Genomic DNA, 17386 nt, shown 5'->3' with positions numbered 1-17386 from the left:
ATCATCCTTCCCGTGCAGCGCAGCTCACCGGAGACCAATCGCACAGAAGCTTCTCCGGTCGGTGATCCATGTTCAAAAGCAAAACGCATTCTTTTCAATTCAGAGCCCGTCACATTACGGAGATCACAGCCGTAGCGCGACAGCAACTCGTAACAAACGCAAGGCCACATCTCTCTCGATCTTGACCAAAAGGAACTCACCAAACCACACGCGGGGACAAAACTGCGACGTCCCGACTCGAACGGAGGGGTCTCTGTTCCCGCTTCTTAGCCGCCCGGCTCCGCGTACCAGCCGGCCGCGGCTGACCACGCTGCCCGTGGCCGACTTCGGTAGCAACGCCTTAAAGCGTACGCGGCAGCTGCGCGTTCTCTGCTCATCCCGGCAAGCTTCCTCCGCTTCTTATGACCTCGGCAATGGGCGCTCCGCTTGCTTCGCGAGTTGCCGCCGTCGTGGCGGTCATGGTGTTCGCGGCGGTCTCGCCGGCGTCGGCCTTCCCGACCGACTTGCCGCCTGGGGTGCCACCGTTCCCGAACCCATGGGCGGCGTTCCAGAACCTCTCCGGTTGCCACATGGGCGAGGAGCGGCAGGGCCTGGCGGGGCTCAAGGACTACCTCAGCCACTTCGGCTACCTCCCGCAGCCGCCGCCGTCGTCCCCGTTCAGCGACGCGTTCGACCAGGACCTGGAGGCGGCCATCGAGACGTACCAGCGGAACTTCGGGCTCAACGCCACCGGCTCACTGGACCCGACCACCGTCGCGCAGATGGTCTCCCCTCGCTGCGGCGTGGCCGACGTGATCAACGGGACGTCAACCATGGCGAGGACCTCGTCGGCGGACCCCCACGGCAGGCACCTGTACGCCTACTTCCCCGGCGCGCCGACGTGGCCGCCGTTCCGGCGGGACCTCAAGTACGCGATCACCGCGACCTCGGCGACGTCCATCGACCGGTCCACGCTGAGCGACGTGTTCGCGCGCGCCTTCTCCCGGTGGGCCGCGGCCACGAACCTGCGGTTCACGGAGACCGCGTCGGAGTCCGACGCCGACATCAAGATCGGGTTCTACGCCGGCTCCCACGGCGACGGCGAGCCGTTCGACGGGCCCCTGGGCACGCTCGCGCACGCCTTCTCCCCCACGGACGGGCGGCTCCACCTGGACGCCGCGGAGGCGTGGGTGGCCGGCAGCGACGCGTCGCGCGCGTCCTCGCCGGGGGCGGTGGACATGGAGTCCGTGGCGGTGCACGAGATCGGCCACCTCCTGGGGCTCGGCCACTCGTCGGTGCCGGATGCCATCATGTACCCGACGATCCGGACGGGGGCGAGGAAGGTGGACCTGGAGGCGGACGACGTGCAGGGGATACAGAGCCTGTACGGGAGCAACCCCAACTTCAAGGGCGTCACGCCGACGTCGCCGGCGACGAGCAACCGCGAGATGGACGGCGGCGCCGCCGCGGGGCTCCGTCCGGATAGCGTTTTCGTTGGAGTAGTTGCGGCAGTTGGCCTGCTCCTAGCGCCGTAGACCTTAGTCCATGTCATTTTTGCAGCCGGGGCGCCACGTCCTCTGTTGCGTCGATTTCTTGCTCGATTAGTTGATTCTTGGATAGTAGATTCTTGTGTACATAACTACGATTATTACAGAATAATAGCATACCCTAGAGATTATATGTTTCTTTATATTTTCTTCATACTCGTTTTGTGTATGGATCATATCATGGACTGTTTGCTGACACGCCCAGGATATATATATTAGTAATTAGTGGCTGCTGACACGTGGAGCGGCTTTCATACTGGTCAGCAACTTCCAGGTGCAGGCATGACTTGACAGTATGGCGGCGCCTGCACTATTTTGGTCCGGGTGTCATCAGAAGCTTCTATGCTCCGTCAGGTCGTCCGTGTCACATTTGGTGCAAGCGCATATTAATTTTTGTTTTGAAACGGATAAGAGCGGATTAATCGGTGTCAATGATGACTTGCATAACAATTCACAAACACGTTACTGGAGTAGGTATATGCACTGACGAAACCAAACGTACTTAACTTACTCACAGTCCATGATCTCCACGTAAGCTCATACGTAACTTCTTGTGAGACCATTGCTTTTGACCTTTTGTCGATGTCTGGTTAACCAACTTGGCCCGTTGAAAAAGTATACCACATTACTACTACATTAGTATGTCACGACTCACGACTAAAACTCGTGTCAGAACCGGCAACAGGCTGCTGAGAAATCAAGGAAGCCAAGCCATTGTTTAATCATTAACAGGTCAAAACTAGACTTGGTTGCAAACGATGGTACTAATCCAATTAGGCGGCCTGTTTGGGACCGTGACCCACAAAATCGCGAGGCTTATAAGCCATAAGCGGGTCAGGGGACGCTTCTGCGATTTTGCCGCGCGCAGTTCATTTTCCGCGTTTTGCTGCGGTGGCGGCGGGCAGAAGCGCGTTAGACGCCAGGCGATTCGGTGGGATTTTTTTTGCTTCTTGTGCTTATAAGCGATGCAGACTCGGTCCCAAACAAGGGCTGAATTTCTGGTTCAGATTCGGGAACCCAATTCCGCCGCGGTGGCCCCCGTCCAACCCGACCACGCCTGCGCAGGCAGCGGCCGACATGTGGACCAGTCCTGGCAGAGGACCCACCAGTCGGTGTCTCAAAGGGCAGAAGCTTCCAAGCCGGGACGGCTGGTCAAACCTCTGCTCTGCGCCGCGCCAACGCGCACGACCAACGACCAACCAACCACCGCGTTCCGGACATATCCCGGCACGCGGCGACTCCCCTTTTTTCTCATTCCACGCGTGGTGCATGGGCGGCGACGGCGATGCTTCCTTTCCGTCTCCGGATTAACAAAACCTTCTGGCTGTTGATCGATTCGGCGTCGGCAGAGCGAAGCGTGCTCCTACTATAAAGGCCCCCGGCCGGCTCTCCTCGCCTCGACCGCAAGAAATCAGCGCGCGGTTTCTCCTGTTCTTTGATTTGATTCTTCCTCGAGGGGGATCGTCGTCGTCCGTGTCGCCGGTCAGCAGGTCGGAGGCGGAGCCATGCAGCGCAGCAACTCGTTCGGCACGGCGTGGGCGGACCAGTGGGACTACGGCGGCGACCCGAGCCCCCGCGCGCGCGGGCGGCAGGACAACGGCGGCGGCGGCGGCAAGAAGCAGGGCGGGGTGGAGAAGACCAAGGCGGCCGCGGCCACGGGGCTGCGGAAGGTGAAGGAGGGAACGGCCAGCGGGTTCCAGTGGATCAAGGACAAGTGCCAGAAGAAGAGCGGCGGCGGCGGCAAGAAGCAGGGCGCCCATGAGGGCTCCGGCATCGCCGGGTACTAGTAGATGGCTAGGCTCTGCTTCTGCTTCGGATAGAAGAGCCTGGTTCGGTTAGGCGATTTCTGTTCGTCCGCTGGTTGTGTATCATGTGTGTACAGTTTTGCTGTTGGATGACGGTAGTTTCATTCGACACCTTCATTCGTGTAGATGGATGTTTGGATCTCTGCTATTGATGATTGGTTCATTGTTTTGAAATCTACTGCTCTCTTCTCCCGTATGAGTTTCTTGGGTACCCAGGGTGACTCTGGATTCAGTGGTTGAAAACTGGCAAAGCAGCAGTGCAAATTGCACAAAAACAAAGGAAAAGAAGATTAGAGGGAAGGGAACGATCATTGTTGGTTGGTATCTTACTGTTTGCAGGCAAGCTGCGAACCGGTAAGAGCAAAGCTGACCGAGCCATCAAGCTATCCCTCTGTTTTTACTAAACAACACGCGGCAATGTTGAAGCCATTGTCTACCTTTGATTTTGCCGCTTATTTGTAAATATTCTGTGGTTTTGAATTTGTAAAAAACAAATGTACTAATCTGCTAGCACCATAATTGCATTGAACCACCAGAAATTTAAATGTTACATGGTTTTATAAAGATCCTGACTTTACATAGGAGTAGGGGCCAAAAGATTGTTGTTTCAGATGTACTGGGCAAAAGATTGGTGTTTGTCATTGCACCAACAGCATGTTGTTACCAAAGATTTGTGTACCACAGTAGCAAAATACAAGGGCCATATTATCAGCTTGTGGAGAGCAAAATATCATTCTCCAATGTTCTTTCCATTTGTAGTTCACAAAAGCTAACTGGATAGTGTTGGAATTATGGACTTGACCCATTTATTCTATTCAATGCATTAAAAGAATTCAAAACCTACTATTAAATGTTAATGAATCAATTGCTTAATACCGTATCGAGATTTGAGGAGGATCTCAACCGACTTAAAGGGTGGACCATGTGGACACCACTTGTGAAGCCGATAAGAGGAGGTCGGTGAACCACACGCGCGCTCGCTCGTCTCGCCGGGCCGGGCCGAGGCCGTGGCCGTGGCCGTGGCCGTGGCGAAGCGAGACGCGGCGCGGCCGGACGGACGTGACGTGCGGTGCGACGTGTTGAATCTGAGGCACCTCCACGCCTATATAAACCAGCCTCTCCTCCACTCATCCACACACCACAAGCACTTGCTTCATGTACTCCTGCTTAGGAGACCTCTCCCTTCGAGGGGAGTGCCGTGTTGAAACGGGAGGTCATCAATGCTGGTGACTTCTCACAGGTTGTCGAGTAGTTTTGTGAGGGTATAGCCTCGGCAAGATTTGAGTTGCATCTTAGCCAGCACTTTGGTGATGAAATCCAGGCTGTCTTGAGGTGACTCGATTGGATCTGGGTAAACGAAAAAAACGGGTGCCTCCCGGCTAGCGGTGGCTGATTGGTTTTCGACGTGAAGTAAATGATCCAAGCTATTTTCATAGGAGGATCTAATCATCTCTTTGTAAACAGACGATGAATTGCGCAAACCAAAAATGGGTTGCGCAATAAGAGTCTCAATCCGAGTAGAATTCGGTCTGAGATCGATCTGAGTCCGAGTAGAACCCGACTTGTCTTCGAGTTTCGCCTCGATCTCTTGGGCGAGGTCGGGAAGCAACGTGGCGCTGTGATTACAGGATCTGGCGATCTTGTTGGAATCTTCCGATGTAGAGATCTTCGGTGTGGGAGAGTTGGTTAGGTGGCTGTCGAAACCGCCCGAACCATTGGCGACGCAGACCCACGAGCCGAAGATGAAGGTGGCGCCTCTGGGAGGCGTCATGGTACTGAAAGCAAAAGTGGCCATCGAACTCGCCGATGAACTCGCCGATTCCCCTATCTGGCGCGCCAGCTGTCGGTGTTTACCGCCAAGCCTGCTCAGGGATACCCTTAGCAGTAAGATTTGTAGGTAGGGATCGACAGCTCTGGAACTCGATGGTGCAAGGAACATAAAGATTTAGACAGGTTCGGGCCGCGAGTTGCATACTACCCTACGTCATGTGTGGTGGTTTGTATTGTCTTAGGTGTTGATGTTCTTCGAGAGGGTCCCTGCCCACCCTTATATATCCGGGGGGACAGGGTTACATGGAAAGACCTAGCCGAGTACAGTTGGAGTCTTACTATAACACAATCAGGTAGTTCCCTTTGTACTGCAGCTAGGTCTACGCCTATTCGAGTAGTTTTACAAGAGAGGTAAGGTACATCCATGAACTATCCCTTACTCTAGAACATTCTATGCCTATAAGCAGTCCCGCTGCCCCGGGTCTGACAAGGCCCCGAGCTCTTTGTAGCCGAGTCCTGCAAGCGCCGAGTACTTGGACGGTGTCTTCAAGTACTTCATGTAGTCAGAACATCCTTCTGGTTGTTTCTGGGCCTTCCTTCAGATGTGTCGAGTAGTCCTCCAAGTACTTGTGGTTGCTCCGAGGCTGTGAGGTGCTCAAACCCCGAAATCTTAATCATATATGGTGCGCAAAGTATTCGCGCTCCATATGGAGTAGCCTCCGAGCCTTAGGTTGAATTGTAGAATCAGGCTGAGGGTCACTTCAGTCTTTTTCTTCTTCTTTATTTTTCAAAAAAAATTGAAAAATAAATCTATGTTGCATATATTCCGCAGGCCCCGAGTCTTGAATTTAAATCCCTCCATTTAGATTTAAGAATCAATGTAAACTTGTGGCAAAAATTGAAAACTTCCCTGAGAAGGAAAGAATCCATTAGCGTCCTAAATATTCACAAAATTACCCTCAAAGACCGTATAAAGCCAGTTGAAAACTTCCAAGAGTTTTACCCCTTGAACTCCTGGCCGCCGTCAGACTCAGATTCACATTTACCTCTTCTCAGTCAAAATCCAAAAACCCCTCTCGTAGCCCACGAGCTAAAACTCGTGACTGTGAGATGGCTCCCAAGAAGAACAAGTCCAAGATTGAAGAGGAAACGATCGCCAATATGTCCGCAGGTTGGCGTAAAAGCAAGATGTCTGAATCACTAGTCCGGGAGTTAGAAAGTATGGGTCTCCTCAAAGAATAGGGCGTAAGCCAGTGTCGCGCTGGTGAAGGAGAAGATTATCCCATGGAAGGTACCCTTAAGACCATTATGTTTCGCGATTTTGTAAAACGTGGTCTCACTCTTCCCGTGTCAGAATTTTTCTACAGACTTCTTCAGTTTTTGGGAATTCAATTACACCATCTTACTCCCCAATCCATCTCGTATCTTTCAATTTTCACTCACTTCTGTGAGGCTTTCCTTGGAATTCTTTCCTATTTCCACCTTTTCCAACATTTCTTCTTCCTTGTTCCTCTCCCAAATGCCACCAATCCCGCTGTCGTCGGGGGATGTGAATTGGTACTCCGTCCGGAAATCCGAAGCGAGTACTTGGCTTATGATCAGGTGAATAAGGGAGCCGAATGGAAGAAGTTCTGGTTCCATGTCGGGAACTTTGAATCTCCACTTCCAGAAAGGATTGCTGGTGCCCCACAAGTCTAAGAAAGCGGGTCAAGTAAAAGACCTGGTGGCAAGCAAGTTGAAGCCATTCTTCGTCCGATTGCCATTGTTAAGAAGAAAGGAGTCACTGGAGATCATGTGGTCTTTTCATTTATTGGTCGCCGGACACAGCCTCTCCAGCTGCGAAAGCATCCTGCCTTTAGATATGAAGGCACGCAGGATCCCACTAGGATATCCCCAGAGCCAATGGCTCAGTCTGAAGTAATAAAGAGATGCTGCAAAGTACTCGATAACTTCGACAAGTCTTTGACGCTTCCAACACTCTTCTCGGCACAAATTCCTCCCGAGAATGCCTGGGTACGTGTTTTGGATACCATGTCGAGTACTTGTAGTTAACCATTTTTGATATTCTGACTAAGTATTTGCTTCTTTCTGCAGAAAAATTATAAATCCTGGTATTGTATGCCTCCGACTTCTGTAAATGCTGATTCTGACGACAGCAAAAAACGAAAGGTGGCTCCCGGCTCAATGTTGCATAGGAAAGTTCCTCGTCTCGATGCCAGCCAGTAAGTATATAATATTTTGTTGATTGTATCCTGTTTGCCTCAGTTTTCTTATTCAGAATCTTGCTTTGCTAGGATCCAACATCTTTCGGCACATGAGAAAGATCAAGTCCAAGACTTTCGCAACTAGGTGTCGAGTGGTTCGGAAGGAACTAGTCGATCAGCCCCCGAATCTCCTGTAATTGGGTTGATCGAGACCCCGGCTGTCAGTTTGCCAAGTGCAGATACAGCTAAGGATCCAAGCGAACCAAGCCCTGAAACATCTGATACTCCTGCGGCTGCTGAAGGAGCCTCTAATGCTGGTGGATCTGGGAGTAGTGGAGTAGAAGGGTCAAAAGGTCCTTTCGTTCGACTGGTACCATTCCAGTCTATGCCTCAGTCAGCCCAGAAAGAGTTGGGAAAGGAACTATTTGATGATCCACTGTTGTCTCTAGACAACATGAAGAAACTTGCAGGTTGTTTGCAGTGGAGCTTTAAGTTTACCAAGGTGAATCTTCTGCCGCTACTTGTCTTCGTCGAGTAGTTGTTGATGTCTAACCAGATTTGCCTTGGATGTTACAGGATGTAGCCAATCGATCTTTCCTAAAGTCTCATGCTCTGTATAAGACTGTAGACAACCGAAAAATCTTGGATGGGCAGAAAGCCATGATTGCCAAATGACTGGATGAAGTCCTTGCTGCTCGGAACAAACTTTATGAAACAAGTCAGCAACATCATCTGGAGGTTTGTGACATGAAGCGCCAGATTAAGAACCTTGAAGAAGAAAAATTAAAGCTTTAAGAGGAAAATTCTTGGCTTCAGAAGCAATTGCAGAATGCTCAAGCCTGTAAGCACTCGATCTTTTCTCTTGATTTTGCTTTGTCAAATTAATTTCTGAGATATCTTCCCATCAGGTTCTCCGAAAGACCTTACTCGACTAATAGCAGCAGCTCAAGCTCTTGTGGATGTGGTTGATACTGAAGAAGAGTTGTCAAGTGGCAAGTCCTTGGTGGAGCATTTGGAAGAAGCTCCCAAGAAATTTTTTGATGTTATGACGGTTACTTCCAAGAATTATCTAACCCACATGATAGAAATTGTCAAGTCGTACTTGCCTCAGTTTAATTTAGCTTCGATAGCTAAAGGAATAGCTCACAGTTGCTCTGATCAGAAATTCTGAGAGTATTGTAAGGAATCAGAAGTGATTGCGGAGAAAATTCTGAAGAACATGGCAGAGTAGACTGCTTGTAGCAACTCTTATAATCTTCATTGGATTCCTGTCATTGTCCATAATTTGTATCCTATTGGTGTGTCTTCAAAAGCATGATCTGATACCATAGGATAAATATGAACTAATCGAGTAGAATACTTGAATGGAGTAATCCTTAAAGTTAGTCATTTAGGGTGAGTCCCGTTAGACTACCCGATTTGAGAAACTTGTAAAGGTATCCATAAACTACTCGAGCAAGCGAATAGTCTTTCCTTACCAAGGACTGGAGTAATCCGTAAGACAAAACTGTTAGGTACGAACCCCGTCGGGTTGCCCAAGACGTAAATGTCATAGGAATATCCGAGGCTTACTCGAGCAAGGCGAGTGAGGTGTCCTTTGACCAAGGACTGGAGTAATCCTTAAGGCAAAACTATTAGGTATGAACCCAGTCGGGTTATCCAAGATGTAAATACCAGAAAGATATCCGAAACTTACTCGAGCGAGGCGAGTAAGGTGTCTAACTTGTAGACTGGAGTAACTACTAAGATTGACCTATTAGGGCGAACCCCGTCGGGTTGCCCAAGATGGACAAAATGTAGTAGTATCCATAACGTACTCGAGCAAGTGAGTAGTTTTGCCTTTACAACAAGGCTGGAGTTCCTCATAGTTGACCTGTTAGGATGAACTCCGTCGAGTTACCCAAGATGGACAACTAGTAAAGGTATCCAAACACCTTCCTGAGCTAGGCGAGTAGGTTGCGCTCTTACATTAAGGGCAAGTATGTGGCTTATGTAGTTATCCTGATGGAGAACTGTATAAGCTATCCTGAACTGGTGATGCTGTCAGACGGAGAGATTGCATTTAATGTAGTTGATATACCGTTAAGGACCCTTGCTTCATTAAAGAAATCAACTGACAACACTAGATTGCTTGGATCAAGGATAAAACTTGCGCAAATGCTCGATGTTCCAGGAATTCGGTACCTCATTGCCATCTGCATCAGTGATTCTGTATGATCCTGGTCTTGTGACCTTGGTTACGATGAATGGACCCTCCCATCTGGAATTTAATTTGTGCAGTCCTGTCTCATCCTGAATCCTGCGTAGTACTAGATCTCCCACGTTGAAGGATCTTTGCTGGACATTGCGATCATAATAGCGTCTGACTCCGTGAAGATATCTAGCCGATTGAGTTAAGGCATTGATTCTGGCCTCTACGACTGAGTCTAACTCAAGTTATCGAGTTTCATCTGCTTCTCCTTCTTGATAGGCTTCTACTCTTGGAGATTTCCACATAATATCAGCGGGTAGTATAGCTTCTGACCCGTAAGTGAGGAAGAAAGGAGATTGTCCAGTTGCTTTGCTAGGCTGGGTTCGCAGCCCCCAGACTACATGAGAAAGTTCTTGAATCCACTTGCCACCTTTCTTGGAGTTGGCATCGTAGAGTCTTTTCTTCAGGCCGTCGAGTACTAAACCATTGATTCGCTCAACTTGTCCGTTTGCCCGAGGATGAGCTACTAAGGCATATTTGACCTCAATGCAGGAGTTGTCACAGAAATCCTAAAAATATTATGATGTGAAGTTAGAACCAAGATCTGTAATGATGGTGTGAGGAAAGCCGAATCGGTGGATAATGTCAGAGATGAAATCCACTGCTCTGTCGGATGAGATCTTGACAATGGGCTTGTACTCGATCCACTTGGTAAACTTGTCGACTGCTACCAGCACATGATTAAATCCTCCTGGAGCTACGATTAATGGTCCGATCATGTCCAAATTCCAACAGGCGAACGGCCATGATGGAGGGATTGTTATCAAGTTATGTGCTGGGACGTTAGTCTTCTTGCCGAAGAATTGGCAGTCAGGGCACCGTCTGACCAGGTCTTCTGTGTCCGAAACAGCTGTTGGCTAGGAGAATCCTGACCTATACGCCTTGCCGACTAGTGTACTTGATGCAGCGTGATTGCCGCAAACTCCTTCGTGTATTTCTCCGAGGATGTCTTTGCCTTCTTCAAGGGTAATACATTTCATGAGGATGCCTGAAGCAGAGCGCTTGTATAGGTTGTCGCCAACGATGACCAAACCCTTGCTACGCCTAATGATGCGGGCAGCTTCAGCGCTTCTAGGATCAACATGTGGTGGAAGCTTGAACTCCTTGATGAAGTCGATAAACTGAGTCCGCCAATCTTCTTCAATCATCAGCACTTCTCTAACTATGGCCGGGGCCTCCGTGTCAGTGGCTTGTTGGCTTTGTTCCTTGACTGATGGGTGGTGAAGTTCATGGACAAAAACTCCTGGTGGAACAGCTGCTCGAGTGGACCCAAGTTTAGAGAGGACATCGGCTCCCACATTGTTGTTGCGATCGACGTGGTGGATTTCCAATCCTGAGAACTTATTTTTGAGCTTTCTGATTTCTTCAACGAATGTGTCCATTGTATCCTTGTTGATGTCCCATTCTTTATTGACTTGTTGAACGACGAGTAGAGAGTCGCCGTAGATAAGTAGTCGCTTGATGCCGAGAGATACTGCTAGTCGGAGGCCGTGTAGCAATGCCTCATATTCAGCTTCATTGTTGGAGACCTTGAACAAGATTTGGAACACATACTTCAATTGTTCTCCTTTGGGGGAGATGAACAAAACTCCTGCACCGCCTCCGTCGATCTTGAGTGAGCCATCGAAGTACATTACCCAATGCTCTGGAATGTTCTGGGGTGCTGGAATTTGATTTTCTCGCCATTCAGCCAAGAAGTCGACTAGTGCCTGTGACTTGATTGTTGTTCTTGGCTCGAAGTTGATTTCCAAGGCTCCCAGTTCAACTGCCCACTTTGAGATTCGTCCAGTGGTATCCCGATTGTGGAGTATGTCCCCCAATGGGAAGTCAGTTATGACCGAGATCTTGTATTCGTCGAAGTAATACCAGAGCTTCCTAGAGGTGATTAGAATTCCATACCGAAGTTTTTGAATTGATGGATATCTAACCTTTGATTCAGAGAGTACTTCGCTGATGAAGTAGACTGGTCTCTGAACACCGTAAGCGTGGCCGTCCTCCAGGCATTCGACTACTATCGCCGTACTGACTACATGGGTAGTCGCAGTGATGTAGAGGAGTAATTTCTCACCGGATAGTGGAGTTGTTAGAATCGGCGGTGACTGGAGATGATGTTTGAGATTCTCGAGTGCTTCCGTGGCTTCTGTAGTCCACTCGAATTTATCTTGTCGCTTTAGGAGATTGAAGAAGGGTAATCCCCATTCGCCAAGCCTGGACAAGAATCGATTCAAGGCTGCCATGCAGCCTGTAAGCTTTTGGACGTCCTTGATGGTAGCTGGAGCGTCCATGGCCATGATGGCATTGATCTTCTCTGGATTAGCCTCAATTCCTCGGTTGCTGACGATGAATCCGAGTAGTTTTCCAGAGGGTACACCAAAGACACACTTGGTTGGGTTGAGCTTCCAACGAAATTTTCGGATGCTGTTGAAGGTCTCTTCCAGGTCAGTAATGAATTACTCCTTGGTCTTGGTTTTGACAACGATGTCGTCAACATAAGTTTCAACATTGCGATGTAGCTGATCGGAGAAGCACAGCTGTATCGCACGCTGGTATGTAGCGCCAGCATTCTTCAACCCGAAGGACATGGTCTTGTAGGCGTATGCCCCGTAAGGGGTGATGAAGGCCGTCTTGATTTGGTTTTCTTCTTTTAGGGCGATCTGATGATACCCTGAGTAGCAGTTGAGGAAGGATAACAGGACACATCCTGCTGTCGAGTTGATTACTTGATCAATACGTGGTAGCCCGAAAGGATCCTTCGGGCAGTGCTTGTTTAGATCAGTGTAGTCGACGCACATCCTCCACTTGTTGTTCTTCTTCTTCTGGACAAGCACAGGGTTAGCCAACCATTCGGGATGGTAAACTTCCTTGATGAACCCAGCTGCGAGTAGTTTTGCCAGCTCTTTCTTGATGGCTTCTCGCTTGTCCGGTGAGAAGCGCCGTAACCGTTGATTCTTTGGTATGGCCTTAGAGTCGACTTTCAAGGCATGCTCGATCAACTCCTTAGGCACCCCTGGCATATCCTCTGGTTTCCACGCGAATACGTCTCGGTTGGTCCTAAGGAAGTTGACGAGTTCGAGTTCCTATTTGTCACCCAGTCCTACTTCGATGATGGCTGGTTGGAGTCGTCTCCCTCTTGCAACTGGATAGTCTTGGTGCCCATATCACCGGTTGGTTTAACCGATGAATGGCTTGGCTTCTTGGAAGGCATCGACTCCTTGAGTGAGAGTTCTTTGGCAGCAGCAAGTATTTCACTGACAGAGCCAGGAACCCGGATAGTGGAGGCATGATCTATTGCTTTCTTGTCGCACTCGAAAGACTTGAGGAGGTCTCCACATAGTGAAAGGACTCCTGTGTTGCATGGCATCTTGAGGAGCAGGTAAACATAGTGCGGTACTGCCATGAACTTGGTTAGTGCAGGTCTTCCCAAGATAGCGTGGTAGGAATATTCGAAGTCGGCTACTTCGAATTTGATATATTCTGTCCGGAAGTTCTGTTCTGTACCAAACGTGACTGAGAGAGTAACCAAGCCAATTGGTGTAGAGGAATTCACGGGGATGATGCCGTAGAACGGAGCCTTGCTTGGAGTAAGCAGACTCATATAGTTGAGGCCCATCTTTACCAATGTGCTTGCAAAGATCAGGTTGAGCCCACTTCCGCCGTCGATGAGTACTTGAGTAAGCTTGGAGCCCTGAATGACTGGATCGAGTACTAGCGAGAACTTTCCAGGTTCAGAGAAGCTGGTCCACTGATCCTGCCTGGAGAAGGTAATGGGGACCTCACTATATTTGAGTGGCCTCTGAATTGCTGGCTTGACTGAGAGGATCTCTCTGAGTAGGAGCTTCTGAGCTCTTTTGGAGAAGATAGGGTCTCCTCCAAATATGACGTTGACAACATTTTGTTGCTGTTGGAAACCATCATGGTCTTTCTTGTCGTCTTCGTCATCTTTATCTTGTTTTTTATTAGGAGCATCTGCAGGTGTCGATTGGAAGGATTTGCGCAGGATTATGCACTCCCACATCGAGTGGTTGCTCTTGGGGTGTATTGGGCATCTCTTGTTGTGGAGAATCTTGTCGAACTGATCTTGTGGCTTGTCGCCCTTCTTACCACGCGGAGTGCGATCCATAGTGCCGACTGTATCGTTAGGCTTGCGCTTGCGCGCAGGATCCCGCTGGTTGCTAGGGCCACCACGGTCGTTGTAGCGCTTCCCATTGTTGTTGTTGTTGTTGTTGCGGTGGGGGAAGCAACTGCGTTCTTACTCCTCTTCGTCAGCCCAGCGCTGCATCATATCTCGTAAATCTGCCACTGTTTTGGGGCGATTACGCCCGAAGTCGCGGTACAGGGATTGGACGGTGATGCCGCTCTGGAAGTAGTCGATGACGTCGTCGTCGGTGACGTTGGGGATGGTGGTTCTTGTGTCGAAGAAGCGCTTGATGTAGGATCTGATCGACTCGCCTTGCTCCTGTTAGCACATGGACAGGGCGTGTCGAGTAGCTGCTCAGTGTAGCGACCCTTGGAAGTTGTTGATGAAGGCCTTCTTGAGGTCATCCCACGAGTGTATGGACTCGCGCGCCAAGCTTTCGAGCCACGTGAGGAGTGCGGGCTCCAGAGCCATCGGGAAGTAGAGGACCTTGGTGTTGGTGTCTCCCCCTGCAACACTAACAGCGGTCGAATATAAACGTAACCATTGAGCAGGGTCTTGCTTACCGTCGTACTTCTGGATGTTTGTCGGCTTGAAATCCTTTGGGTACTTGATGTTGTCGAAGACTCTGCTGAGGGTGGGGAAGCGATCGGAGTTGTCCGCAAGCTGTGCTCTGCATCTTGCGTTGATGATATCCTGTGCATCCATGATGGAGTCGGCTACCTCTTCCCTGTTATGCCCACGGTTGTTGTTGCGGTTTGGCTAAGGCCCAGGAGCTTGGTTTGCTTGCGGTTGGCCACCCCTGGGGCGATGACTGCTCGCAGCTTCCTGATCCTCTTGATTTCTTTGGTTTTGCTACTCCTGCTGTTGTTGACGCTGATGGCCTCTGGGGGTACGGCTTGCCTGAGGTATGACTGTTGCGGTAGCCCTTGATCGTGTGCCATGGAGTGAAGACAGCGGGTTTTGTCTCTCGAGTTGTTCAACAACATTTTCGTGAGATTTATGACTCGGTCTATCTCTGGATTCTGGGGCATTGTCATGAGTCGTAGGGTTGCTTCTGTCATTGCAGCAATTGGTGTTCTGAAAACCGGATCTGCGATGTTGTTGAACTCGTTATTGAGGTTGCGTGGTGAAATTCGAGCACGTTCAGCTGCATGAACCCTACGTGCTTCTTTTCATTGATTCCTTGCCCTGCGGGCTATGCGAGTGGCTTTGTCTTCATCAGCTGGAGCGTCTTGGGTCAGATTGTCTGCTGAGATCGGATCCAAGGCTTCGTTTGGATCATGGTGGTTTGGAGCACCCCCGGGCTGGATGATTACCGGAACCAAACACTCGTGAGAGAAGGTTTTCAGGTCTGATTCGTAATCAGCTAGGACAGTTCCACCGGAGCCAGTTTCCCTCTTGGTTTCGAGGGGAGTGCCGTGTTGAAACGGGAGATCATCAATGCTGGTGACTTCTCGCAGGTTGTCGAGTAGTTCTGTGAGGGTATGGCCTCGGTAAGATTTGAGTTGCATCTTAGCCAGCACATTGGTGATGAAATCCAGGCTGTCTTGAGGTGACTCGACTGGATCTGGGTAAACGTCAAAAATGGGTGCCTCCTGGCTAGCGGTGGCTGATTGGTTTTCGACGTGAAGTAAGCGATCCAAGCTATTTTCATAGGAGGATCTAATCATCTGTTTGTAAATAGACGATGAATTGCGCAAACCAATAATGGGTTGTGCAATAAGAGTCTCAATCTGAGTAGAATTCGGTCTGAGATCGATCTGAGTCCGAGTAGAACCCGACTTGTCTTCGAGTTTCGCCTCGATCTCCTGGGCGAGGTCGGGAAGCAACGTGGCGCCGTGATTACAGGATCTGACAATCTTGTTGGAATCTTCTGATGTAGAGATCTTCGGTGTGGGAGAGTTGGTTAGGTGGCTGTCGAAACCGCCCGAACCATTGGCGACGCAGACCCACGAGCCGAAGATGAAGGTGGCGCCTCTGGGAGGCGTCATGGTGCTGAAAGCAAAAGTGGCCATCGAACTCGCCGATGAACTCGCCGATTCCCCTACCTGGCACGCCAGCTGTCTGTGTTTACTGCCAAGTCTGCTCAGGGATACCCTTAGCAGTAAGGTTTGTAGGTAGGGATCGGTGGCTCTAGAACTCAATGGTGCAAGGAACACAAAGATTTAGACAGGTTCGGGCCGCGAGTTGCGTAATACCCTACGTCCTGTGTGGTGATTTATATTGCCTTAGGTGTTGATGTTCTTCGAGAGGGTCCCTGCCCGCCCTTATATATCCGAGGGGGGACAGGGTTACATGGAAAGACCTAGCCGAGTACAGTTGGAGTCTTACTACAACACAATCAGGTACTTTCCTTTGTACTGCAGCTAGTTCTACGCCTATTCAGGTAGTTTTACAAGAGAGGTAAGGTACATCCATGAGCTATCCCTTACTCTAGAACATTCTATGCCTATAAGCGGCTCTCTACTGTGTAGAGATGATTTTAAGTTAGTCTTTGAGTCCAATAAATGTATCTTTTCTAAGTTTGGTACTTTTGTTGGAAAAGGTTATGAAAGCGGAGGCTTGTTCTGTCTTTCTTTGTCAGATATTTGTAATAAAGTTGCATACAATATTATTAACGTTGATGAAACAAATGTTTGGCGTTCGAGGCTTTGTCACGTTAATTTTGGTTGTATGATGTGCTTAGCTAATTTGAGATTAATTCCAAAGTTTACTTTTGTCAAAAATTCTAAGTGTCATGTATGTGTTGAATCAAAACAAACTCGCAAGCCTCATAAGGCCGCGAAGCCGAGGAGCTTGGCACCCTTAGAATTAATTCATTCCAATTTGTGTGAAATGAATGGAGTGTTGACAAAAGGTGGTAAAAGATATTTCATGACTTTGATTGATGACTGCACTAGATTTTGTTACATCTATTTGTTGAAGTCAAAAGATGAAGCTTTACACTACTTTAAAATCTATAAAGCTGAAGTAGAAAACCAACTTGAGAGAAAAATCAAAAGAGTTAGGTCAGATCGTGGTGGCGAGTACTTCTCAAATTTATTCACTTTATTCTACGAGGAACATGGTATTATTCATGAGAGGACGCCTCCATATTGACCTCAGTCAAATGGCGTTGCCGAAAGAAAGAACCGCACTCCAACGGATTTGGTTAACGCCATGTTAGATACAGCGGGACTTTCCAAGGAATGGTGGGGTGAGGCTATATTGACTGCATGTCATGTCCTAAACCGTGTTCCTACAAAGAATAAAGAGATAATACCATTCGAGGAATGGGAGAAGAAAAGGCCAACACTTTCATACTTATGTACATGGGGTTGTTTGGCAAAAATGAGTGTGCCAATAACCAAAAAACGTAAGTTTGGACCTAAAACTATGAATTGTGTCTTTCTAGGTTATGCTATTTACAGCGTTGGGTATAGATTTTTAATAGTGAAATTTGGAGTACCCGACATGCATGTTGGTACTATAATAGAGTCCAGAGATGCTACATTTTTTGAAAACATTTTTCCCATGAGAGATGGAACAAGTTCATCTAGGCAAGAGTTCATCGAGGATGATAGCTCTGCTGAGCCGATAGAACACAATGAACCTACACTTGTGGAAAATCCTGAGGAGGATAACAATGATGCTCCGAGAAAGAGCAAGAGACAAATGACTGTAAAGTCTTTTGGTGATGATTTCATTGTATA

The 17386-nt window shown here is 49.0% G+C and overlaps 2 protein-coding genes across 2 annotated transcripts; both read left to right on the top strand.

Annotated features, from left to right (window-relative positions):
- The first annotated feature begins 222 nt into the window (after nt 1-222).
- Nucleotides 223-1680, top strand: LOC120657196 (metalloendoproteinase 3-MMP-like). Its single transcript, XM_039935465.1, has one exon. It carries the CDS (start codon nt 402-404, stop codon nt 1512-1514), a length of 1113 nt encoding a protein of 370 aa, XP_039791399.1. The 5' UTR covers nt 223-401; the 3' UTR covers nt 1515-1680.
- A 1175-nt stretch (nt 1681-2855) lies between these two features.
- LOC120657198 (protein RNA-directed DNA methylation 3-like) lies at nt 2856-3525 on the top strand. The gene has a single exon (XM_039935467.1). The coding sequence runs from the start codon at nt 3032-3034 to the stop codon at nt 3311-3313; it is 282 nt and encodes a 93-aa protein (XP_039791401.1). The 5' UTR covers nt 2856-3031; the 3' UTR covers nt 3314-3525.
- Nucleotides 3526-17386: the final 13861 nt, after the last annotated feature.

The sequence above is a fragment of the Panicum virgatum genome, chromosome 1N (genome assembly GCF_016808335.1).
Source record: "Panicum virgatum strain AP13 chromosome 1N, P.virgatum_v5, whole genome shotgun sequence".
Taxonomy (NCBI): domain Eukaryota; kingdom Viridiplantae; phylum Streptophyta; class Magnoliopsida; order Poales; family Poaceae; genus Panicum; species Panicum virgatum.
Note: the sequence above shows the minus strand (reverse complement) of the source record. Positions and strands in the feature narration are given on the sequence as shown.